We start from the raw sequence: 20,535 nt of genomic DNA on the forward strand, positions 1-20,535 counted from the left end.
CCCCCCATCCCTACACTGTGTCATATTCAGAGTATTACCCCCATCCCTACACTGTGTCATATTCAGAGTATTACCCCCATCCCTATACTGTGTCATATTCAGAGTTTTACCCCCCATCCCTACACTGTGTCATATTCAGAGTATTACCCCCCCATCCCTACACTGTGTCATATTCAGAGTATTACCCCCCATCCCTACACTGTGTCATATTCAGAGTATTACCCCCCCATCCCTACACTGTGTCATATTCAGAGTATTACCCCCCCATCCCTACACTGTGTCATATTCAGAGTATTACCCCCCCCATCCCTATACTGTGTCATATTCAGAGTTTTACCCCCCCATCCCTACACTGTGTCATATTCAGAGTATTACCCCCCCCATCCCTACACTGTGTCATATTCAGAGTATTACCCCCCCCCATCCCTACACTGTGTCATATTCAGAGTATTACCCCCATCCCTACACTGTGTCATATTCAGAGTATTACCCCCCCATCCCTACACTGTGTCATATTCAGAGTATTACCCCCCCATCCCTACACTGTGTCATATTCAGAGTATTACCCCCCATCCCTACACTGTGTCATATTCAGAGTTTTACCCCCCATCCCTACACTGTGTCATATTCAGAGTATTACCCCCCATCCCTACACTGTGTCATATTCAGAGTATTACCCCCCATCCCTACACTGTGTCATATTCAGAGTATTACCCCCCCCATCCCTACACTGTGTCATATTCAGAGTATTACCCCCCCCCCCCCATCCCTACACTGTGTCATATTCAGAGTATTACCCCCCATCCCTATACTGTGTCATATTCAGAGTTTTACCCCCCATCCCTACACTGTGTCATATTCAGAGTATTACCCCCCATCCCTACACTGTGTCATATTCAGAGTTTTACCCCCCATCCCTACACTGTGTCATATTCAGAGTATTACCCCCCCATCCCTATACTGTGTCATATTCAGAGTTTTACCCCCCCATCCCTACACTGTGTCATATTCAGAGTTTTACCCCCATCCCTACACTGTGTCATATTCAGAGTATTACCCCCCCCCCATCCCTACACTGTGTCATATTCAGAGTATTACCCCCCCCATCCCTACACTGTGTCATATTCAGAGTATTACCCCCCCCATCCCTACACTGTGTCATATTCAGAGTATTACCCCCCCATATTCAGAGTATTACCCCCCCCCCCATCCCTACACTGTCATATTCAGAGTGAACCCCCCCCCCTGTCTGCTGTTGTAAATGAATTGATAGTGATTATTGTACTTTTTGATGTCAAGACTAGTTTGGCCGTCGTAGAGCCATGGCACAGTAGCTCGCTGTACTCTGTGTTGTTGCTAGTTGTATTTTAGGAATAAGTTGACCCACTGTGTTGTCTTGTATTACAGGAACAACCTGACTGTGATAGATGTGATCGTGGTTCAGGCCAGGGAACCACGGGAAGCCTGCAGGTAGCTGGGAAACTCCCTGGACCAGACAGCTCCCTTCGCTTCCAAATGACGGAGGCGTTGCTGAAGGACTGCACAGAGAGTGAGTTACAGGGCCCAGTGGGTCGTTCCATCTCCTTTCAGCGGCCATGACACCCACCGTTCAGTTTGGGCTGAAATACTTTCTGTACTTAAAATCAGATTAACGTTCCTGCTGCATTGTTTTGTTGAATTATAATTTGATCTCTGAGAAATTAAGCTAATTGATTGCACCCAAATTGCACTTTTTATTTTATTTATAGAATTCATATAATATTCAATAAATATAGTTTTTAACTTCTTATTTGTAGTTAACTTTTTTAACTCCAAAGAAATAGAAGTCCCCACACCAACAACGACTATACCTGCTATTAGTTGATATCTTTATTCAAGTATCGTGGTGGCAGCATCATGTTATGGGTATTCTTATCACCGGCAGGGACTGGTGAGGTTGTCAGGATCAAAAGAAATATGAAAGGAGCAAAGCCCAAGTAACAGAGGAAAACCGGCCTCAGTCTTCTGAATACCTCATCCTGGGATAGTTTTATTTTTCATTTGGACAATTCCACACATTGTAATGTCAAATACTCACCAGAATGGCTTTCCAATAGCTGTTAAAGTGTTCCCGAGGGGTACACTTTAAATCTGCTTGAAAAATCTAAGAAGGTTTGGATATTACAGTCCATCAATGATTCCCAACCGCATTTACTGAACTTTTGCAATTTTGACAAAAACAATGGATATGTTTTTACCTTAAGAGTTGTGCAGAGTTGGTAGAGTCTTTTTCAAAATTAACTCTGGTTGTGTGAATATCCCCACGTATTAACTCTGGGGGTGTGAAGACCGCCACGTATTAACTCTGGGGTGTGAAGACCACCACGTATTAACTCTGGGGGTGTGAAGACCGCCACGTATTAACTCTGGGGGTGTGAAGACCGCCACGTATTAACTCTGGGGTGTGAAGACCACCACGTATTAACTCTGGGGGTGTGAAGACCACCACGTATTAACTCTGGGGGTGTGAAGACATACACAATCAAGAGATCTTTGTTTTGGATTTGTTATTAATTTAGAATATGTTCTATACCTTTTCTTACAATTTGTAAAGCCGTTCAGGGCCCCGTGCGAAGCCGTGCAGGGCCCCGTGCGAAGCCGTGCAGGGCCCCGTGCGAAGCCGTGCAGGGCCCCGTGCGAAGCCGTGCAGGGCCCCGTGCGAAGCCGTTCAGGGCCCCGTGCGAAGCCGTTCAGGGCCCCGTGCGAAGGCCGTACAGGGCCCCGTGCGAAGCCGTACAGGGCCCCGTGCGAAGCCGTACAGGGCCCCGTGTAGACTCTCACTAGACTCTGTATATTACCTTTAACTTCTCAAAGACAGCACCGCCAGTGACTTACCCTTTACCCAGTTCACGGCCTCGTCACTATGTCCCAGTCGAAAACTAGGGAAGTGCGATTCCCTGTTGGAGTTGGTGCAGACTGATAAGGCACAGTATCCCTTCGGGATAATGCTGCCACTGCTAATCATGCTTTCAATCATGTTCAAAACCCTGCCTCACCAATGCACTATCAAGTCTCCATTTTAAACCAATGTCACTCTTTAACACGTCTCTGCAGAGATCAACGAGCCCAAGTCCACTCTGAGAAGAACCTTCAGGGTGGAGAACGCTGGTCTACTCCCCTTGTATATCCGCTCTGCAGAGATCAACGGCCAGCCCTGCCAAGGATACGGATTCAAAGTTCTCAACTGTCAGCAATTTACACTTAAACCAAACGCTTCTGAAGACCTTGTGATACTGTAAGTTCAGCCAATTGTTTGTAAAAATCACAGTAGCTGTTTAGTAGTTTTGCTTACTCACATATCATTCACCATTCACTTACTGATAAGACACATTACAGTGTCCATCAGAGGCCAAGTGGCGACAGGATGGGCTTATCCGTCATTCTATGGTGCAGAAATGGATTCCTGTAACAAAATGTCTTTAATAGCTTCTAACGCAAATTAATCACATTCATTTGACGGTGTCTTGTAATGTGAAATATAGCTGAGGGGAGGAGCTGTAGTCTACGGAACTCAGAGGAGCTCTAGTCTACGGAACTGAGAGGAGCCGTAGTCTACTCAAACTGAGAGGAGCTCTAGTCTACTGAACTGAGAGGAGCTCTAGTCTACGGAACTGAGAGGAGCTCTAGTCTACGGAACTGAGAGGAGCTCTAGTCTACTGAACTGAGAGGAGCTCTAGTCTACTGAACTGAGAGGAGCTCTAGTCTACGGAACTGAGAGGAGCTCTAGTCTACTGAACTGAGAGGAGCTCTAGTCTACTGAACTGAGAGGAGCTCTAGTCTACTGAACTGAGAGGAGCTCTAGTCTACTGAACTGAGAGGAGCTCTAGTCTACTGAACTGAGAGGAGCTCTAGTCTACTGAACTGAGAGGAGCTCTAGTCTACGGAACTGAGAGGAGCTGTAGTCTACGGAACTGAGAGGAGCTCTAGTCTACTGAACTGAGAGGAGCTCTAGTCTACTGAACTGAGAGGAGCTCTAGTCTACTGAACTGAGAGGAGCTCTAGTCTGCTGAACCGAGAGGAGCTGTAGTCTACTGAACTGAGAGGAGCTCTAGTCTACTGAACTGAGAGGAGCTCTAGTCTACTGAACTGAGAGGAGCTCTAGTCTGCGGAACCGAGAGGCGCTCTAGTCTACGGAACCGAGAGGCGCTCTAGTCTACGGAACCGAGAGGCGCTCTAGTCTACGGAACCGAGAGGCGCTCTAGTCTACGGAACCGAGAGGGAGCTCTAGTCTACGGAACCGAGAGGCGCTCTAGTCTACGGAACCGAGAGGCGCTGTAGTCTACGGAACCGAGAGGCGCTGTAGTCTACGGAACCGAGAGGCGCTGTAGTCTACGGAACCGAGAGGCGCTGTAGTCTACGGAACCGAGAGGCGCTGTAGTCTACGGAACCGAGAGGCGCTCTAGTCTACTGAACCGAGAGGAGCTCTAGTCTACTGAACCGAGAGGAGCTGTAATTTACGGAACCGAGAGGAGCTCTAGTCTACTGAACCGAGAGGAGCTCTAGTCTACTGAACCGAGAGGAGCTGTAGTCTACGGAACCGAGAGGAGCTGTAGTCTACTGAACTGAGAGGAGCTCTAGTCTACTGAACTGAGAGGAGCTCTAGTCTACGGAACTGAGAGGAGCTCTAGTCTACTGAACTGAGAGGAGCTCTAGTCTACGGAACTGAGAGGAGCTCTAGTCTACGGAACTGAGAGGAGCTCTAGTCTACGGAACCGAGAGGCGCTCTAGTCTGCGGAACCGAAAGGCGCTCTAGTCTACCGAACTGAAATGGGTCAAAAGATGATTAGAGGCCTTGTAACCAGCCACTGAGCAAACGCCAGCAGTCAGACGTGTGTTCTCGCGTCCTCACAGCTCTATTAACACGGGTCTTCAGCCACACGCTGTGTGTTTCCTGTCTTACTGAGGATGAATGTGCTCCTTGTTCCTCTGTGCTGCTTGTCGCTCCTCTTCACCTCTCCCCTCTAGCCTCTAAAGAGACTCAACATGAACTCTGCTGGCTCATGACTAACAGCTTTACAATGTGGAGGTGTTTGTGTTGGCCACTTCATTTGACAAACAACACAATTGCACCCTGGTCAGTTGGTTTGCTATAAACGGCTGTAAATTTCACAGAGGGACTCTTTTTAAATGTTTCTGCTATTAAGATGCATTGATAAACTAACCTAAGTACCCAATTGTACAATAATGCCCTGCTGATAAATTATCTAGGTACTTATTGTAGGCACATGAATTATTGTGAGAGTCTTGTTGTGGTTCACAGATGTCAGCAAGCCATTCTCTATCTTATTGTGCTGCAGTATCACACCAAATGTAATTTAACCTGCACAGGAAAAAGGGTTAGGGTTAACCAGCACAGGAAAAAGGGTTAGGGTTAACCAGCACAGGAAAAAGGGTTAGGGTTAACCAGCACAGGAAAAAGGGTTAGGGTTAACCAGCACAGGAAAAAGGGGTAGGGTTAACCTGCACAGGAAAAAGGGTTAGGGTTAACCAGCACAGGAAAAAGGGTTAGGGTTAACCAGCACAGGAAAAAGGGTTAGGGTTAACCAGCACAGGAAAAAGGGTTAGGGTTAACCTGCACAGGAAAAAGGGTTAGGGTTAAGCAGCACAGGAAAAAGGGTTAGGGTTAACCAGCACAGGAAAAAGGGTTAGGGTTAACCAGCACAGGAAAAAGGGGTAGGGTTAACCAGCACAGGAAAAAGGGGTAGGGTTAACCTGCACAGGAAAAAGGGTTAGGGTTAGGCAGCACAGACACGAGAAGACGAGAAGCCTGTGTACTGTGTGTTTAGAGACTGTGGCAGGTTTTAACACACGTAACCTGTATGTCTGTAGCAGGTAGCCCCTATTCACTGGCTGACCGCATCTCCTTTCCTGTCTGTCTCTATCCCAGGTTTACACCGGACTTCACGTCATCCAGAGTGATCCGGGAGCTGAAGCTCGTGACGGAGGGAGGGTCAGAGTTTGTGTTTGTCCTGAACGCCTCTCTACCTTTTCACATGCTGGCCTCCTGCACAGAGACCCTCCCAGACCCTCCTGGGAGCTGGAGCTATACGTCATCGTCTCCCTCGTCATGAGGTATACTTATGTAACGACTCGCTAGGCGTGGCTAGCAGGATGGCAATGATGAGAAACAGTAACAAAGGTTCAACACACAGAGGCTTAAACCAGGCTAGACTGGAACACGAGGTCCAACACACAGAGGCTTAAACCAGGCTAGACTGGAACACGAGGTCCAACACACAGAGGCTTAAACCAGGCTAGACTGGAACACGAGGTCCAACACACAGAGGCTTAAACCAGGCAGACTGGAACATGAGGTCCAACACACAGAGGCTTAAACCAGGCTAGACTGGAACACGAGGTCCAACACACAGAGGCTTAAACCAGGCTAGACTGGAACACGAGGTCCAACACACAGAGGCTTAAACCAGGCTAGACTGGAACACGAGGTCCAACACACAGAAGCTTAAACCAGGCTAGACTGGAACACGAGGTTCAACACAGAGAAGATGAACTTAACTTAGGCTGAACTTAACCTAGAAGATTAAATAGCTGGGCTGCTATCCAGCTTACAAGGCGATTTTTGTCCTTTTCTGCAGTCGTAAGACAATGTTCGTGAGATTCCACCAAATGTCCGGTGAGCACAGCCTCCGGCGTCCGGCCAGTAGCTTCACCTGTGCTGACTAAAACAGAACCTCATGGTTATAAATGAGGCCCCAGGTGTGTTGCATTTAACGAGGGGGAGCCTGAAACCATGTCTAAAGCCTGTTGACATCTAGTGGAAGCCATAGGAACTGCAATCTGGGTTATAGCTGCGGGCATGGCACTGCAGCCTTGAAATTCTGGTTGTGGAGCGTAGCTGACGCTGATTATTTACAGACCCTTTGTATGTGACACTAAATTGAGCTCAGGTGCATCCTGTTTCCATTGATCTTCCTTGGGATGTTTATACAACTTTATTGGAGTCCACCTGTGGTAAATTCAATTGATTGGACATGATTTGGAAAGGCATGAGGTCGAGTTATCCGTAGAGCTCCGATACAGGATTGTGTATAGGCGCAATATATGTCTGCAGCATTGAAGGTCCCCAAGAACACAGTGGCCTTCATTATTCTTAAATGGAAGAAGTTTGGAACCACCAAGACTCCCCCTAGAGGTGACTGCCCAGCCAAACTGAGCAATTGGGGGAGAAGTGCCTTGGTCAGGGAGGTGACCAAGAACCCAATGGTCACTCTGACAGACCTCCAGAGTTCCTCTGTGAAGATGGGAGAACTTTCCAGAAGGACAACCTTCTCTGCAGCACTCCACCAATCAGGCCTTTATGGTAGAGTGGCCAGACGGAAGCCACTCCTCATAAATCCTCTTTGAGCAAGGCGTGCTGCTAGCGACCCACCCCAACATCATCCTGTGAAATTGCAGAGCGTCAAATTCAAAGACATAAATAGTAAGAAACATTCATGAAAATACAAGTGTTATATTTCGGTTAAAATATTAAGTTCTTGTTAAAACCTCTCTGGGATATTCGGGACTGTAGCGTCCCACAAGAACTGTTGTTGAGGTGGGACGCTACCGTCCCGAATATCCCAGAGAGGTTAACAAGAACTGTTGTTGAGGTGGGACGCTATAAAGAGGTTAACCTCTCTGGGATATTCGGGACGGTAGTGTCCCACCTCAACAACAGCCAGTGAAAGTGCAGGGCGCCAAATTCAAAACAACAGAAATCTCATAATTAAAATTCCTCAAGCATACTGGTATTTTACACAATTTTTAAGATGAACTTCTTGTAAATCCAGCCACAGTGTCCGATTTCAAATAGGCTTTATGGTGAAAGCACCACAAACTATTGTTACGTCAGACCAAGTCATAGAAAAACACAGCCATTTTTCCAGCCAAAGGAGAGGAGTCACAAAAAGCAGAAATAGAGATAAAATGAATCACTAACCTTTGATGATCTTCATCAGATGACACTCATAGGACTTCATGTTACACAATACATGTATGTTTTGTTTGATAAAGTTCATATTTATATCCAAAAATCTCAGTATACATTGGCGCGCTATGTTCAGTAGTTCCAAAAACATCTGGTGATTTTGCAGAGAGCCACATCAATATACATAAATACTCATCATAAATGTTGATGAAAATACAAGTGTTATGCATGGAATTTTAGATCCACTTCTCCTTAATGCAACCGCTGTGTCAGATTTCAAAAAGACTTTACGGAAAAAGCACACCATGCAATAATCTGAGTACAGAGCCCAGACAATAAAACAGCCAAACAGATATCCGCCATGTTGTGGAGTCAACAGAAGTCAGAAATAGCATTACACATATTCACTTACCTTTTTATTTTTATTTTTTTATTTTACCTTTATTTTACTAGGCAAGTCAGTTAAGAACAAATTCTTATTATCAATGATGGCCTAGTAACAGTGGGTTAACTGCCTGTTCAGGGGCAGAACGACAGATTTGTACCTTGTCAGCTCGGGGATTCAAACTTGCAACCTTTCGGTTACTAGTCCAACGCTCTAACCACTAGGCTACCCTGCCCCCCCTTTGGTGATATTCATCAGAATACACTCCCAGGAATCCCAGTTCCACAATAAATGTTTGATTTGTTCGATAAAGTCCCTCATTTATGTCCAAATGCCTCGTTGTTTGCGGGTTTAGTACACAATCCAAAATAACAACGCGCCAGCAAGTCCATGCGAAAGTTCAGACGAAAAGTTATATTACAGTTCGTAGAAACATGTCAAACGATGTATAGAATCAATCTTTAGGATGTTTTTATCATAAATCTTCAATAATGTTCCAACCGGAGAATTCCATTGTCTGTAGAAAAGCAATGGAACGCGAGCTAACTTTCACATGAATACGCGTCACGAGTCCATGGCACACTGCCAGACCCCTTGCTCAAATAGCCCTTATGAGCCCCCACTCCACAGTAGAAGCATCAAACAATATTCTAAAGACTGTTGATGTCTAGTGGAAGCCTTAAGAAGTGCAATATGACCAATATCCCACTGTATCTTCGATAGGGCATGAGTTGAAAAACTACAAACTTTAGATTTCCCACTTCCTGGTTGGACTTGTTCTCAGGTTTTTCCCTGCCATATGAGTTCTGTTATACTCACAGACAAACAGTTTTAGAAACTTCAGAGTGTTCTCTATCCAAATGTACTAATAATATGCATATATTAGCAACTAAGCCTGAGTAGCAGGCAGTTTACTCTGGGCACCTTATTCATCCAAGCTACTCAATACTGCCCCCCATTCCCAAAGAAGTTAATCCAGCCACTTTGTCAGATTTCAAAAAGGCTTTATGGCAAAAGCATAACATGTGAGGACAGCGCCCCGCACACAAAAGCATAAAAACATTTTCCAACCAAGCAGAGGAGTCACGAAAGTCAGAAATAGCAATAAAATAAATTGCTTACCTTTGAAGATCTTCATCTGGTTGCAATCACAAGGGTCCCAGCTCCATAACAAATGATCCTTTTGTTCGATAAAGTCCCTCTTTATATGTTTTGTTGGTGCGTTTTGTTCAGTAATCCACTGGCTCAAAGGCGGTCAAAACATGCAGATGAATACATCCTAATAGTACCGGTAAAGTTCATCGAAACATGTCAAACGATGTTTATGACTAATCCCCAGGAAACTTGGCACCATCCCTACGATGAAGCATGGTGGTGGCAGCATCATGCTGTGGGGATGGTTTTCAGAGGCAGGAACTGGGAGACTAGTCAGGTTTGAGGGAAAGATGAACGGAGCAAAGTACAGAGATCCTTGATGAAAACCTGCTCCAGAGCTCTCAGGACCTCAGACTGGGGCGAAGGTTCACCTTCCAACAGGACAACAACCCAAAGCACACAGCCAAGACAACGCAGGAGTGGCTTCGGGACAAGTCTCTGAATGTCTTTGAGTGGCCCAGTCAGTGACCGGACTTGAATCTAATCAAACATCACTGGAGAGACCTGAAAAGCTGTGCAGCGACACTCCCCATCCAACCTGACCTGAGATTGAAGAGGATCTGCAGAGAAGAATGGGAGAAACTCCCCAAATACAGGTGTGCCAAGCTTGTAGCGTCATACCCAAGAAGACTCGAGGCTGTAATCGCTGCCCAAGGTGCTTCAACAAAGTACTGTTAGATTCTAAATAAATAAGTAAAACTACCGGACAAACCACGTTTATTCACCTAAACAGCTGAAAAGACATGTTTCCACCAGGACCCCCCTTTAGGTGGAGTCTCCTCCTTTTCTCCAAACACTACATCTTTGTTGCTAGGCAGGAAGTGATGTGGTAATAAACTCTTCTCTGTTCTGTAGCTCCCTGTTAACATGGCTCTTCTCTCTGTTCTGTAGCTCCCTGTTAACATGGCTCTTCTCTCTGTTCTGTAGCTCCCTGTTAACATGGCACTTCTCTCTGTTCTGTAGCTCCCTGTTAACATGGCTCTTCTCTCTGTTCTGTAGCTCCCTGTTAACATGGCACGTCTCTCTGTTCTGTAGCTCCCTGTTAACATGTCTCTTCTCTCTGTTCTGTAGCTCCCTGTTAACATGGCTCTTCTCTCTGTTCTGTAGCTCCCTGTTAACATGGCACTTCTCTCTGTTCTGTAGCTCCCTGTTAACATGGCTCTTCTCTCTGTTCTGTAGCTCCCTGTTAACATGGCTCTTCTCTCTGTTCTGTAGCTCCCTGTTAACATGGCTCTTCTCTCTGTTCTGTAGCTCCCTGTTAACATGGCACTTCTCTGTTCTGTAGCTCCCTGTTAACATGGCACTTCCTGTTCTGTAGCTCCCTGTTAACATGGCTCTTCTCTCTGTTCTGTAGCTCCCTGTTAACATGGCACTTCTCTCTGTTCTGTAGCTCCCTGTTAACATGGCTCTTCTCTCTGTTCTGTAGCTCCCTGTTAACATGGCACTTCTCTCTGTAGCTCCTGTTCTGGCACTTCTCTCTGTTCTGTAGCTCCCTGTTAACATGGCTCTTCTCTCTGTTCTGTAGCTCCCTGTTAACATGGCACTTCTCTCTGTTCTGTAGCTCCCTGTTAACATGGCTCTTCTCTCTGTTCTGTAGCTCCCTGTTAACATGGCTCTTCTCTCTGTTCTGTAGCTCCCTGTTAACATGGCTCTTCTCTCTGTTCTGTAGCTCCCTGTTAACATGGCTCTTCTCTCTGTTCTGTTAACATGGCTCTTCCTCTGTTAACATGGCTCTTCTCTCTGTTCTGTAGCTCCCTGTTAACATGGCTCTTCTCTCTGTTCTGTAGCTCCCTGTTAACATGGCTCTTCTCTCTGTTCTGTAGCTCCCTGTTAACATGGCTCTTCTCTGTTCTGTAGCTCCTGTTAACATGGCTCTTCTCTCTGTTCTGTAGCTCCCTGTTAACATGGCTCTTCTCTCTGTTCTGTAGCTCCCTGTTAACATGGCTCTTCTCTCTGTTCTGTAGCTCCCTGTTAACATGGCTCTTCTCTCTGTTCTGTAGCTCCCTGTTAACATGGCACTTCTCTCTGTTCTGTAGCTCCCTGTTAACATGGCTCTTCTCTCTGTTCTGTAGCTCCTGTTAACATGGCTCTTCTCTCTGTTCTGTAGCTCCCTGTTAACATGGCTCTTCTCTCTGTTCTGTAGCTCCCTGTTAACATGGCTCTTCTCTCTGTTCTGTAGCTCCCTGTTAACATGGCTCTTCTCTCTGTTCTGTAGCTCCCTGTTAACATGGCTCTTCTCTCTGTTCTGTAGCTCCCTGTTAACATGGCTCTTCTCTCTGTTCTGTAGCTCCCTGTTAACATGGCTCTTCTCTGTTCTGTAGCTCCCTGTTAACATGGCTCTGTTCTGTAGCTCCCTGTTAACATGGCTCTTCTCTCTGTTCTGTAGCTCCCTGTTAACATGGCTCTTCTCTCTGTTCTGTAGCTCCCTGTTAACATGGCTCTTCTCTCTGTTCTGTAGCTCCCTGTTAACATGGCTCTTCTCTCTGTTCTGTAGCTCCCTGTTAACATGGCTCTTCTCTCTGTTCTGTAGCTCCCTGTTAACATGGCTCTTCTCTCTGTTCTGTAGCTCCCTGTTAACATGGCTCTTCTCTCTGTTCTGTAGCTCCCTGTTAACATGGCTCTTCTCTCTGTTCTGTAGCTCCCTGTTAACATGGCTCTTCTCTCTGTTCTGTAGCTCCCTGTTAACATGGCTCTTCTCTCTGTTCTGTAGCTCCCTGTTAACATGGCTCTTCTCTCTGTTCTGTAGCTCCCTGTTAACATGGCTCTTCTCCTCCATAGCTCCATGTTCCTGCTGGTGATTGCTATAGCCTACCTGGAAGCCCAGGAGATCTGGGAGCCCTTTAAGAGACTTCTGTCTCTGGACTCTCCCATGGAGACGGGCAGACCCTTCGATCTCAGGGAAATAGTACGCATTTCAAGTGACGCTAAGTAAGTCCGACTTCCTCTTTGTAAAAGATAGATGTGTTTGTCATTAAAGTGTCACATCACAGATAGCCCACCCGTATGGGGGTATATAATGGTCCTCTTGTGGAGAGAACTGTTACATCTTCTAAACGTGTAACCTCCCCACTATTCTTTGTCCTTTTAGCTTGAATGATTTCAGCGACGCCCACCAGAACCCGACCAGGGGGATGTATGGTTCTGCTAGCGAGGTGTCCCGGATCGGGAGCCGAAACAGCAGAGCCTCCGTGGACCTTGATGGACAGAGAGCCAGCATGGACTTTGATCGATCAACTATGCAAGCCTCCTCCACCTTCTCTTCCTCCCAGCTAGCCAATGGCGCCCCGGTTTCCTGTCAGCTGACCAATCGGAAGGTGCGGAGCTCCAAGAGGCAGCAGGGTGGAGGACTCCTGGACCTCCAGAACGGGGGCCCTGGGTCAGGGTCGTCTCTGCCCCACAGAAGGCGCTGTTCTGGGGGAGAGGACCCAGACTACGCCAGCCTCCTGGGGGCCATGGATAACGACCTGGACAGACCTGAATCACCACCTCTACAGGAACACAACGTTTCTCTGTCTACACAGAACAACGGTACCATTACTCTACACAGAACAATGGTACCATTACTCTACACTGAACAACGGTACCATTACTCAACACTGAACAATGGTACCATTACTCTACACAGAACAATGGTACCATTACTCTACACTGAACAATGGTACCATTACTCTACACAGAACAATGGTACCATTACTCTACACAGAACAATGGTACCATTACTCTACACTGAACAATGGTACCATTACTCTACACTGAACAATGGTACCATTACTCTACACTGAACAATGGTACCATTACTCTACACTGAACAATGGTACCATTACTCTACACTGAACAATGGTACCATTACTCTACACTGAACAATGGTACCATTACTCTACACTGAACAATGGTACCATTACTCTACACTGAACAATGGTACCATTACTCTACACTGAACAATGGTACCATTACTCTACACTGAACAATGGTACCATTACTCTACACTGAACAATGGTACCATTACTCTACACTGAACAATGGTACCATTACTCTACACTGAACAATGGTACCATTACTCTACACTGAACAATGGTACCATTACTCTACACTGAACAATGGTACCATTACTCTACACTGAACAATGGTACCATTACTCTACACTGAACAACGGTAGCATTTTATTTCACACTAACTATATACCCATGATGGATGGGGCTGACCAGAGTAATAGACACAGTGTCTTGGTTCTACACACATGATGGATGGGGCTGACCAGAGTAATAGACACAGTGTCTTGGTTCTATACCCATGATGGATGGGGCTGACCAGAGTAATAGACACAGTGTCTTGGTTCTATACCCATGATGGATGGGGCTGACCAGAGTAATAGACACAGTGTCTTGGTTCTATACCCATGATGGATAGGGCTGACCAGAGTAATAGACACAGTGTCTTGGTTCTATACCCATGATGGATGGGGCTGACCAGAGTAATAGACACAGTGTCTTGGCTCTACACCCATGATGGATGGGGCTGACCAGAGTAATAGACACAGTGTCTTGGTTCTACACCCATGATGGATGGGGCTGACCAGAGTAATAGACACAGTGTCTTGGTTCTACACCCATGATGGATGGGGCTGACCAGAGTAATAGACACAGTGTCTTGATTCTACGCCCATGATGGATGGGGCTGACCAGAGTAATAGACACAGTGTCTTGGTTCTACGCCCATGATGGATGGGGCTGACCAGAGTAATAGACACAGTGTCTTGGTTCTACGCCCATGATGGATGGGGCTGACCAGAGTAATAGACACAGTGTCTTGGTTCTACGCCCATGATGGATGGGGCTGACCAGAGTAATAGACACAGTGTCTTGGTTCTATACCCATGATGGATGGGGCTGACCAGAGTAATAGACACAGTGTCTTGGTTCTACACCCATGATGGATGGGGCTGACCAGAGTAATAGACACAGTGTCTTGGTTCTATACCCATGATGGATGGGGCTGACCAGAGTAATAGACAGTGTCTTGGTTCTATACCCATGATGGATGGGGCTGACCAGAGTAATAGACATAGTGTCTTGGTTCTATACCCATGATGGATGGGGCTGACCAGAGTAATAGACACAGTGTCTTGGTTCTACGCCCATGATGGATGGGGCTGACCAGAGTAATAGACACAGTGTCTTGGTTCTATACCCATGATGGATGGGGCTGACCAGAGTAATAGACACAGTGTCTTGGTTCTATACCCATGATGGATGGGGCTGACCAGAGTAATAGACACAGTGTCTTGGTTCTATACCCATGATGGATGGGGCTGACCAGAGTAATAGACACAGTGTCTTGGTTCTATACCCATGATGGATGGGGCTGACCAGAGTAATAGACACAGTGTCTTGGTTCTACGCCTGGTGCCTTAAAGTAGTCACACCCTTTGACTTTTTCCACATTTTGTTGTTACAGTAGATATTTTTAAACGTAGATTATGTTTTTGTTGTTGCTGGCCTGCACACAATACCAAAGTGTAATACAGTGGGGCAAAAAAGTATTTAGTCAACCACCAATTGTTCAAGTTCTCCCACCTAAAAAGATGAGAGAGGCCGGTAATTTTCATCATAGGTACACTTCAACTATGTCAGACAAAATGAGAAAAAAAATCCAGAAAATCACATTGTAGGATTTTTAATGAATTTATTTGCCAATTATGGTGGAAAATAAGTATTTGGTCAATAACAAAAGTTTATCTCAATACTTTGTTATATACCCTTTGCTGGCAATGACAGAGGTCAAATGTTTTCTGTAAGTCTTCACAAGGTTTTCACACACTGTTGCTGGTGTTTTGGGCCATTCCTCCCTTGCAGATCTCCTCTAGAGCAGTGATGTTTTGGGGCTGTTGCTAGGCAATCTGTTTGCAACAAGGCATTAAAGTAATACTGCAAAAAATGTGTTAAACCAATTAACTGTTTGTTCTGAATACAGAGTGTTATGTTTGGGACAAATACAACACTTACTGAGTGCCACTCTACATATTTTTAAGCACAGTAGTGGTGGCTGCATCATGTTATGGAAATGCTTGCAATAGTTAACGACTGGGGAGTTTTTCAGGATAAAAAAAGGAAAGGAATGGGGCTAAGCAAAGGCAAAATCCTAGAGGAAAACCTGGTTCAGTCTGCTTTCCACCAGACACTGGGAGATGAATTCACCTTTCAACACGACAATAGCCTAAATCACAAGGCCAAATCTATACTGGAGTTGCTTACCAATCAGACAGTTGATGTTCCTGAGTGTCCGAGTTTTGACTTAAACCTACTTGAAAATCTATGGCACAACCTGAAAATGGTTGTCTAGCAATGATCAACAACCAATTTGACAGAGCAATAATGATGAATTTTGAAAAGAATAATGGGCAAATGTTGCACAATCCATGTGTGGAAAGATCAACTTGCAGACCTGTTTTCGAGTTGCTGTGCTGTGCGTTTTGTTGCCAACCTATTTTGCTACCTGACAATTTTACGGTTTTTACTTTTTAATTACTGTTGTTATACACACACACACATATATATATATATTTTTTTTCCACCCACAACTTTTTCACTCCGGACGCTTTATCTGGACACGATTCGTCAGGACCTCCAACACCCGAAGCTAAGTAGTAACATTAACATGATGCCTTCTAATTGCAGTCGCTGTACTACGCCTTACGGCGAGGATAGCTGTGCTACAAGCCCGGCTTCAGACGCAATCGTTAGGCAAGGGTAATTTCAGTGTAGGAAAGGATGAAACAGCGTCTGTGCCACCAGCAAGTACAGATAGTAGTATAAATCCCCTGGCACAGTCCCCGCAGCCGGACAACTTTCTCACGGTTTCTGGAAGGAAATGCTGTAGGAACGCTCAACCGGTGTCGCTCATTCAGCCGACAGAAACTTTCAACCGGTTTTCCCCATTAAGTAGCGAGTCGGAGTCAGAGGCCGAGCCTTCTCTGGTCTATACTCCTCCCGTTACGGGGTCTGAGACGCCGAAGCTTCCCACCATTAGCTCTGACAAATTGAAAACTCTAGTCATTGGCGACTCCATTACCCGCATTACCCTATTCCAACTAAACTACTGAAAGAGCTGCTTCCTGTGCTTGGCCCTCCTATGTTGAACATAATAAACGGCTCTCTATCCACCGGATGTGTACCAAACTCACTAAAAGTGGCAGTAATAAAGCCTCTCTTGAAAAAGCCAAACCTTGACCCAGAAAATATAAAAAACTATCGGCCTATATCGAATCTTCCATTCCTCTCAAAAATCTTAGAAAAGGCTGTTGCTCAGCAACTCACTGCCTTCCTGAAGACAAACAATGTATATGAAATGCTTCAGTCTGGTTTTAGACCCCATCATAGCACTGAGACGGCACTTGTGAAGGTGGTAAATGACATTTTAATGGCATCGGACCGAGGCTCTGCATCTGTCCTCGTGCTCCTAGACCTTAGTGCTGCTTTTGATACCATCGATCACCACATTCTTTTGGAGAGATTGGAAACCCAAATTGGTCTACACGGTCAAGTTCTGGCCTGGTTTAGATCTTATCTGTCGGAAAGATATCAGTTTGTCTCTGTGGATGGTTTGTCCTCTGACAAATCAACTGTAAATTTCGGTGTTCCTCAAGGTTCCGTTTTAGGACCGCTGTTGTTTTCACTATATATTTTACCTCTTGGGGATGTTATTCGAAAACATAATGTTAACTTTCACTGCTATGCGGATGATACACAGCTGTACATTTCAATGAAACATGGTGAAGCCCCAAAATTGCCCTCGCTAGAAGCATGTGTTTCAGACATAAGGAAGTGGATGGCAGCAAACTTTCTACTTTTAAACTCGGATAAAACAGAGATGCTTGTTCTAGGTCCCAAGAAACAAAGAGATCTTCTGTTGAATCTGACAATTAATCTTAATGGTTGTACAGTCATCTCAAATAAAACTGTGAAGGACCTCGGCGTTACTCTGGACCCTGATCTCTCTTTTGAAGAACATATCAAGACCATTTCAAGGACAGCTTTTTTCCATCTACGTAACATTGCAAAAATCAGAAACTTTCTGTCCAAAAATGATGCAGAAAAATTAATCCATGCTTTTGTCACTTCTAGGTTAGACTACTGCAATGCTCTACTTTCCGGCTACCCGGATAAAGCACTAAATAAACTTCAGTTAGTGCTAAATACGGCTGCTAGAATCCTGACTAGAACCAAAAATTTGATCATATTACTCCAGTGCTAGCCTCCCTACACTGGCTTCCTGTCAAAGCAAGGGCTGATTTCAAGGTTTTACTGCTAACCTACAAAGCATTGCATGGGCTTGCTCCTACCTATCTCTCTGATTTGGTCCTGCCGTACATACCTACACGTACGCTACGGTCACAAGACGCAGGCCTCCTAATTGTCCCTAGAATTTCTAAGCAAACAGCTGGAGGCAGGGCTTTCTCCTATAGAGCTCCATTTTTATGGAACGGTCTGCCTACCCATGTCAGAGACGCAAACTCGGTCTCAACCTTTAAGTCTTTACTGAAGACTCATCTCTTCAGTGGGTCATATGATTGAGTGTAGTCTGGCCCAGGAGTGGGAAGGTGAACGGAAAGGCTCTGGAGCAACGAACCACCCTTGCTGTCTCTGCCTGGCCGGTTCCCCTCTTTCCACTGGGATTCTCTGCCTCTAACCCTATTACAGGGGCTGAGTCACTGGCTTGCTGGGGCTCTCTCATGCCGTCCCTGAGGGGGTGCGTCACCTGAGTGGGTTGATTCACTGATGTGGTCATCCTGTCTGGGTTGGCGCCCCCCTTGGGTTGTGCCGTGGCGGAGATCTTTGCGGGCTATACTCAGCTTTGTCTCAGGATGGTAAGTTGGTGGTTGAAGATATCCCTCCAGTGGTGTGGGGGCTGTGCTTTGGCATAGTGGGTGGGGTTATATCCTTCCTGTTTGGCCCTGTCCGGGGTGTCCTCGGGTGGGGCCACAGTGTCTCCTGACCCCTCCTGTCTCAGCCTTCAGTATTTATGCTGCAGTAGTTTATGTGTCGGGGGCTGGGGTCAGTTTGTTATATCTGGAGTACTTCTCCTGTCCAATTCGGTGTCCTGTGTGAATCTAAGTGTGCGTTCTCTAATTCTCTCCTTCTCTCTCTCGGAGGACCTGAGCCCTAGGACCATGCCCCAGGACTACCTGACATGATGACTCCTTGCTGTCCCCAGTCCACCTGGCCGTGCTGCTGCTCCAGTTTCAACTGAACCGCGGCCCTAGGACCATGCCCCAGGACTACTTGACATGATGACTCCTTGCTGTCCCCAGTCCACCTGGCCGTGCTGCTGCTCCAGTTTCAACTGTTCTGCCTTATTATTATTCGACCATGCTGGTCATTTATGAACATTTGAACATCTTGGCCATGTTCTGTTATAATCTCTACCCGGCACAGCCAGAAGAGGACTGGCCACCCCACATAGCCTGGTTCCTCTCTAGGTTTCTTCCTAGGTTTTGGCTTTTCTAGGGAGTTTTTCCTAGCCACCGTGCTTCTACACCTGCATTGCTTGCTGTTTGGGGTTTTAGGCTGGGTTTCTGTACAGCACTTTGAGATATCAGCTGATGTACGAAGGGCTATATAAATAAATTTGATTTGATTTGATTTGATCTTAGAGACTCACCCAGAAAGTAATTACTGCCCAAGTATTGACTTGGGTGTGACTACTGTATACTGAACAGAAATATAAACGCAACATGCAACAATTTAAAATATTTTACTCACTCAATTTAAATAATTTCATTAGGCCCACATCGATGGATTTCACATGACTGGGCAGGGTTGCAGCCATTGGTGGCCCTGGAAGAGCCACTGAGGAGCCAGGCCCAGCCAATCAGAATTAGTTTTCCCCCACAAAGGGCTTTATTAGAGACAAATACTCCTCGGCACCTCCCCCTCAGACGATCCTGCAGGTGATCATGGTCTGCGGTTGTGAAGCCATGTGGACGTATTGCCAAATTCTCAAAAATGGAGGTGGCTTATGGTAGAGAAATGAACATTAAATTCTCTGGAAACAGCTCTGGTGGACCTTCCTGCAGTCAGCATGCCAATTGCACGCTCCCTCAACTTGAGACATCAGTGGCCTTGTGTTGTGGGACTAAACTGCACATTTTAAAGTGGCCTTTTATTGTCCCCAGCACAAGGTGCACCTGTGCAATGATCATGTTGTTTAATCAGCTTCTTGATATGCCACACCTGTAACACAGCAAAATGGAGGGGTATGAATACTCCCTGATGCCACTGTAGGTACGCACAAGCCCTTTGGAACCAAACATGCTGCTGTGACTGGAGTTGTGGTGTTCTGTAGTAGTTGTGACTGTAGCGCTGCTGTCCTGTAGTAGTTGTGACTGTAGTTGTGTTGTCCTGTAGTAGTTGTGACTGGAGCGGTGTTGTCCTGCAGTAGTTGTGACTGGAGCTGTGTTGTCCTGTAGTAGTTGACTGTAGTTGTGTTGTCCTGCAGTAGTTGTGACTGTATTTGTGTTGTCCTGTAGTAGTTGTGACTGTAGTTGTGTTGTCCTGTAGTAGTTGTGACTGTATTTGTGTTGTCCTGTAGTAGTTGTGACTGTAGTTGTGTTGTCCTGTAGTAGTTGTGACTGTATTTGTGTTGTCCTGTAGTAGTTGTGACTGTAGTTGTGTTGTCCTGCAGTAGTTGTGACTGTAGTTGTGTTGTCCTGCAGTAGTTGTGACTGTAGTTGTGTTGTCCTGCAGTAGTTGTGACTGTAGTTGTGTTGTCCTGTAGTAGTTGTGACTGTATTTGTGTTGTCCTGTAGTAGTTGTGACCGTATTTGTGTTGTCCTGCAGTAGTTGTGACTGTATTTGTGTTGTCCTGCAGTAGTTGTGACTGTAGTTGTGTATTTGTTGTCCTGCAGTAGTTGTGACTGTAGCAGTGTTGTCCTGTAGTAGTTGTGACTGTAGATGTGTATTTGTGTTGTCCTGTAGTAGTTGTGACTGTTGCTGTGTTGTCCTGCAGTAGTTGTGACTGTAGTTGTGTTGTC

The 20,535-nt window shown here is 45.9% G+C and overlaps 1 protein-coding gene across 1 annotated transcript in view; it reads left to right on the plus strand.

Moving 5' to 3' along the window:
• The window catches only part of LOC135524845 (transmembrane protein 131-like), a 136,219-nt gene that overhangs the window by 105,179 nt on the left and 10,505 nt on the right, over positions 1-20,535 (plus strand). The window contains 7 exon segments of the mRNA XM_064952706.1: positions 1,408-1,439; positions 1,442-1,549; positions 3,094-3,274; positions 5,927-6,054; positions 6,057-6,111; positions 12,285-12,434; positions 12,595-13,034. Coding sequence (XP_064808778.1) covers positions 1,408-1,439; positions 1,442-1,549; positions 3,094-3,274; positions 5,927-6,054; positions 6,057-6,111; positions 12,285-12,434; positions 12,595-13,034 — 1,094 coding nt within the window.

Source organism: Oncorhynchus masou, chromosome 31 (genome assembly GCF_036934945.1).
Source record: "Oncorhynchus masou masou isolate Uvic2021 chromosome 31, UVic_Omas_1.1, whole genome shotgun sequence".
NCBI lineage: Eukaryota > Metazoa > Chordata > Actinopteri > Salmoniformes > Salmonidae > Oncorhynchus > Oncorhynchus masou.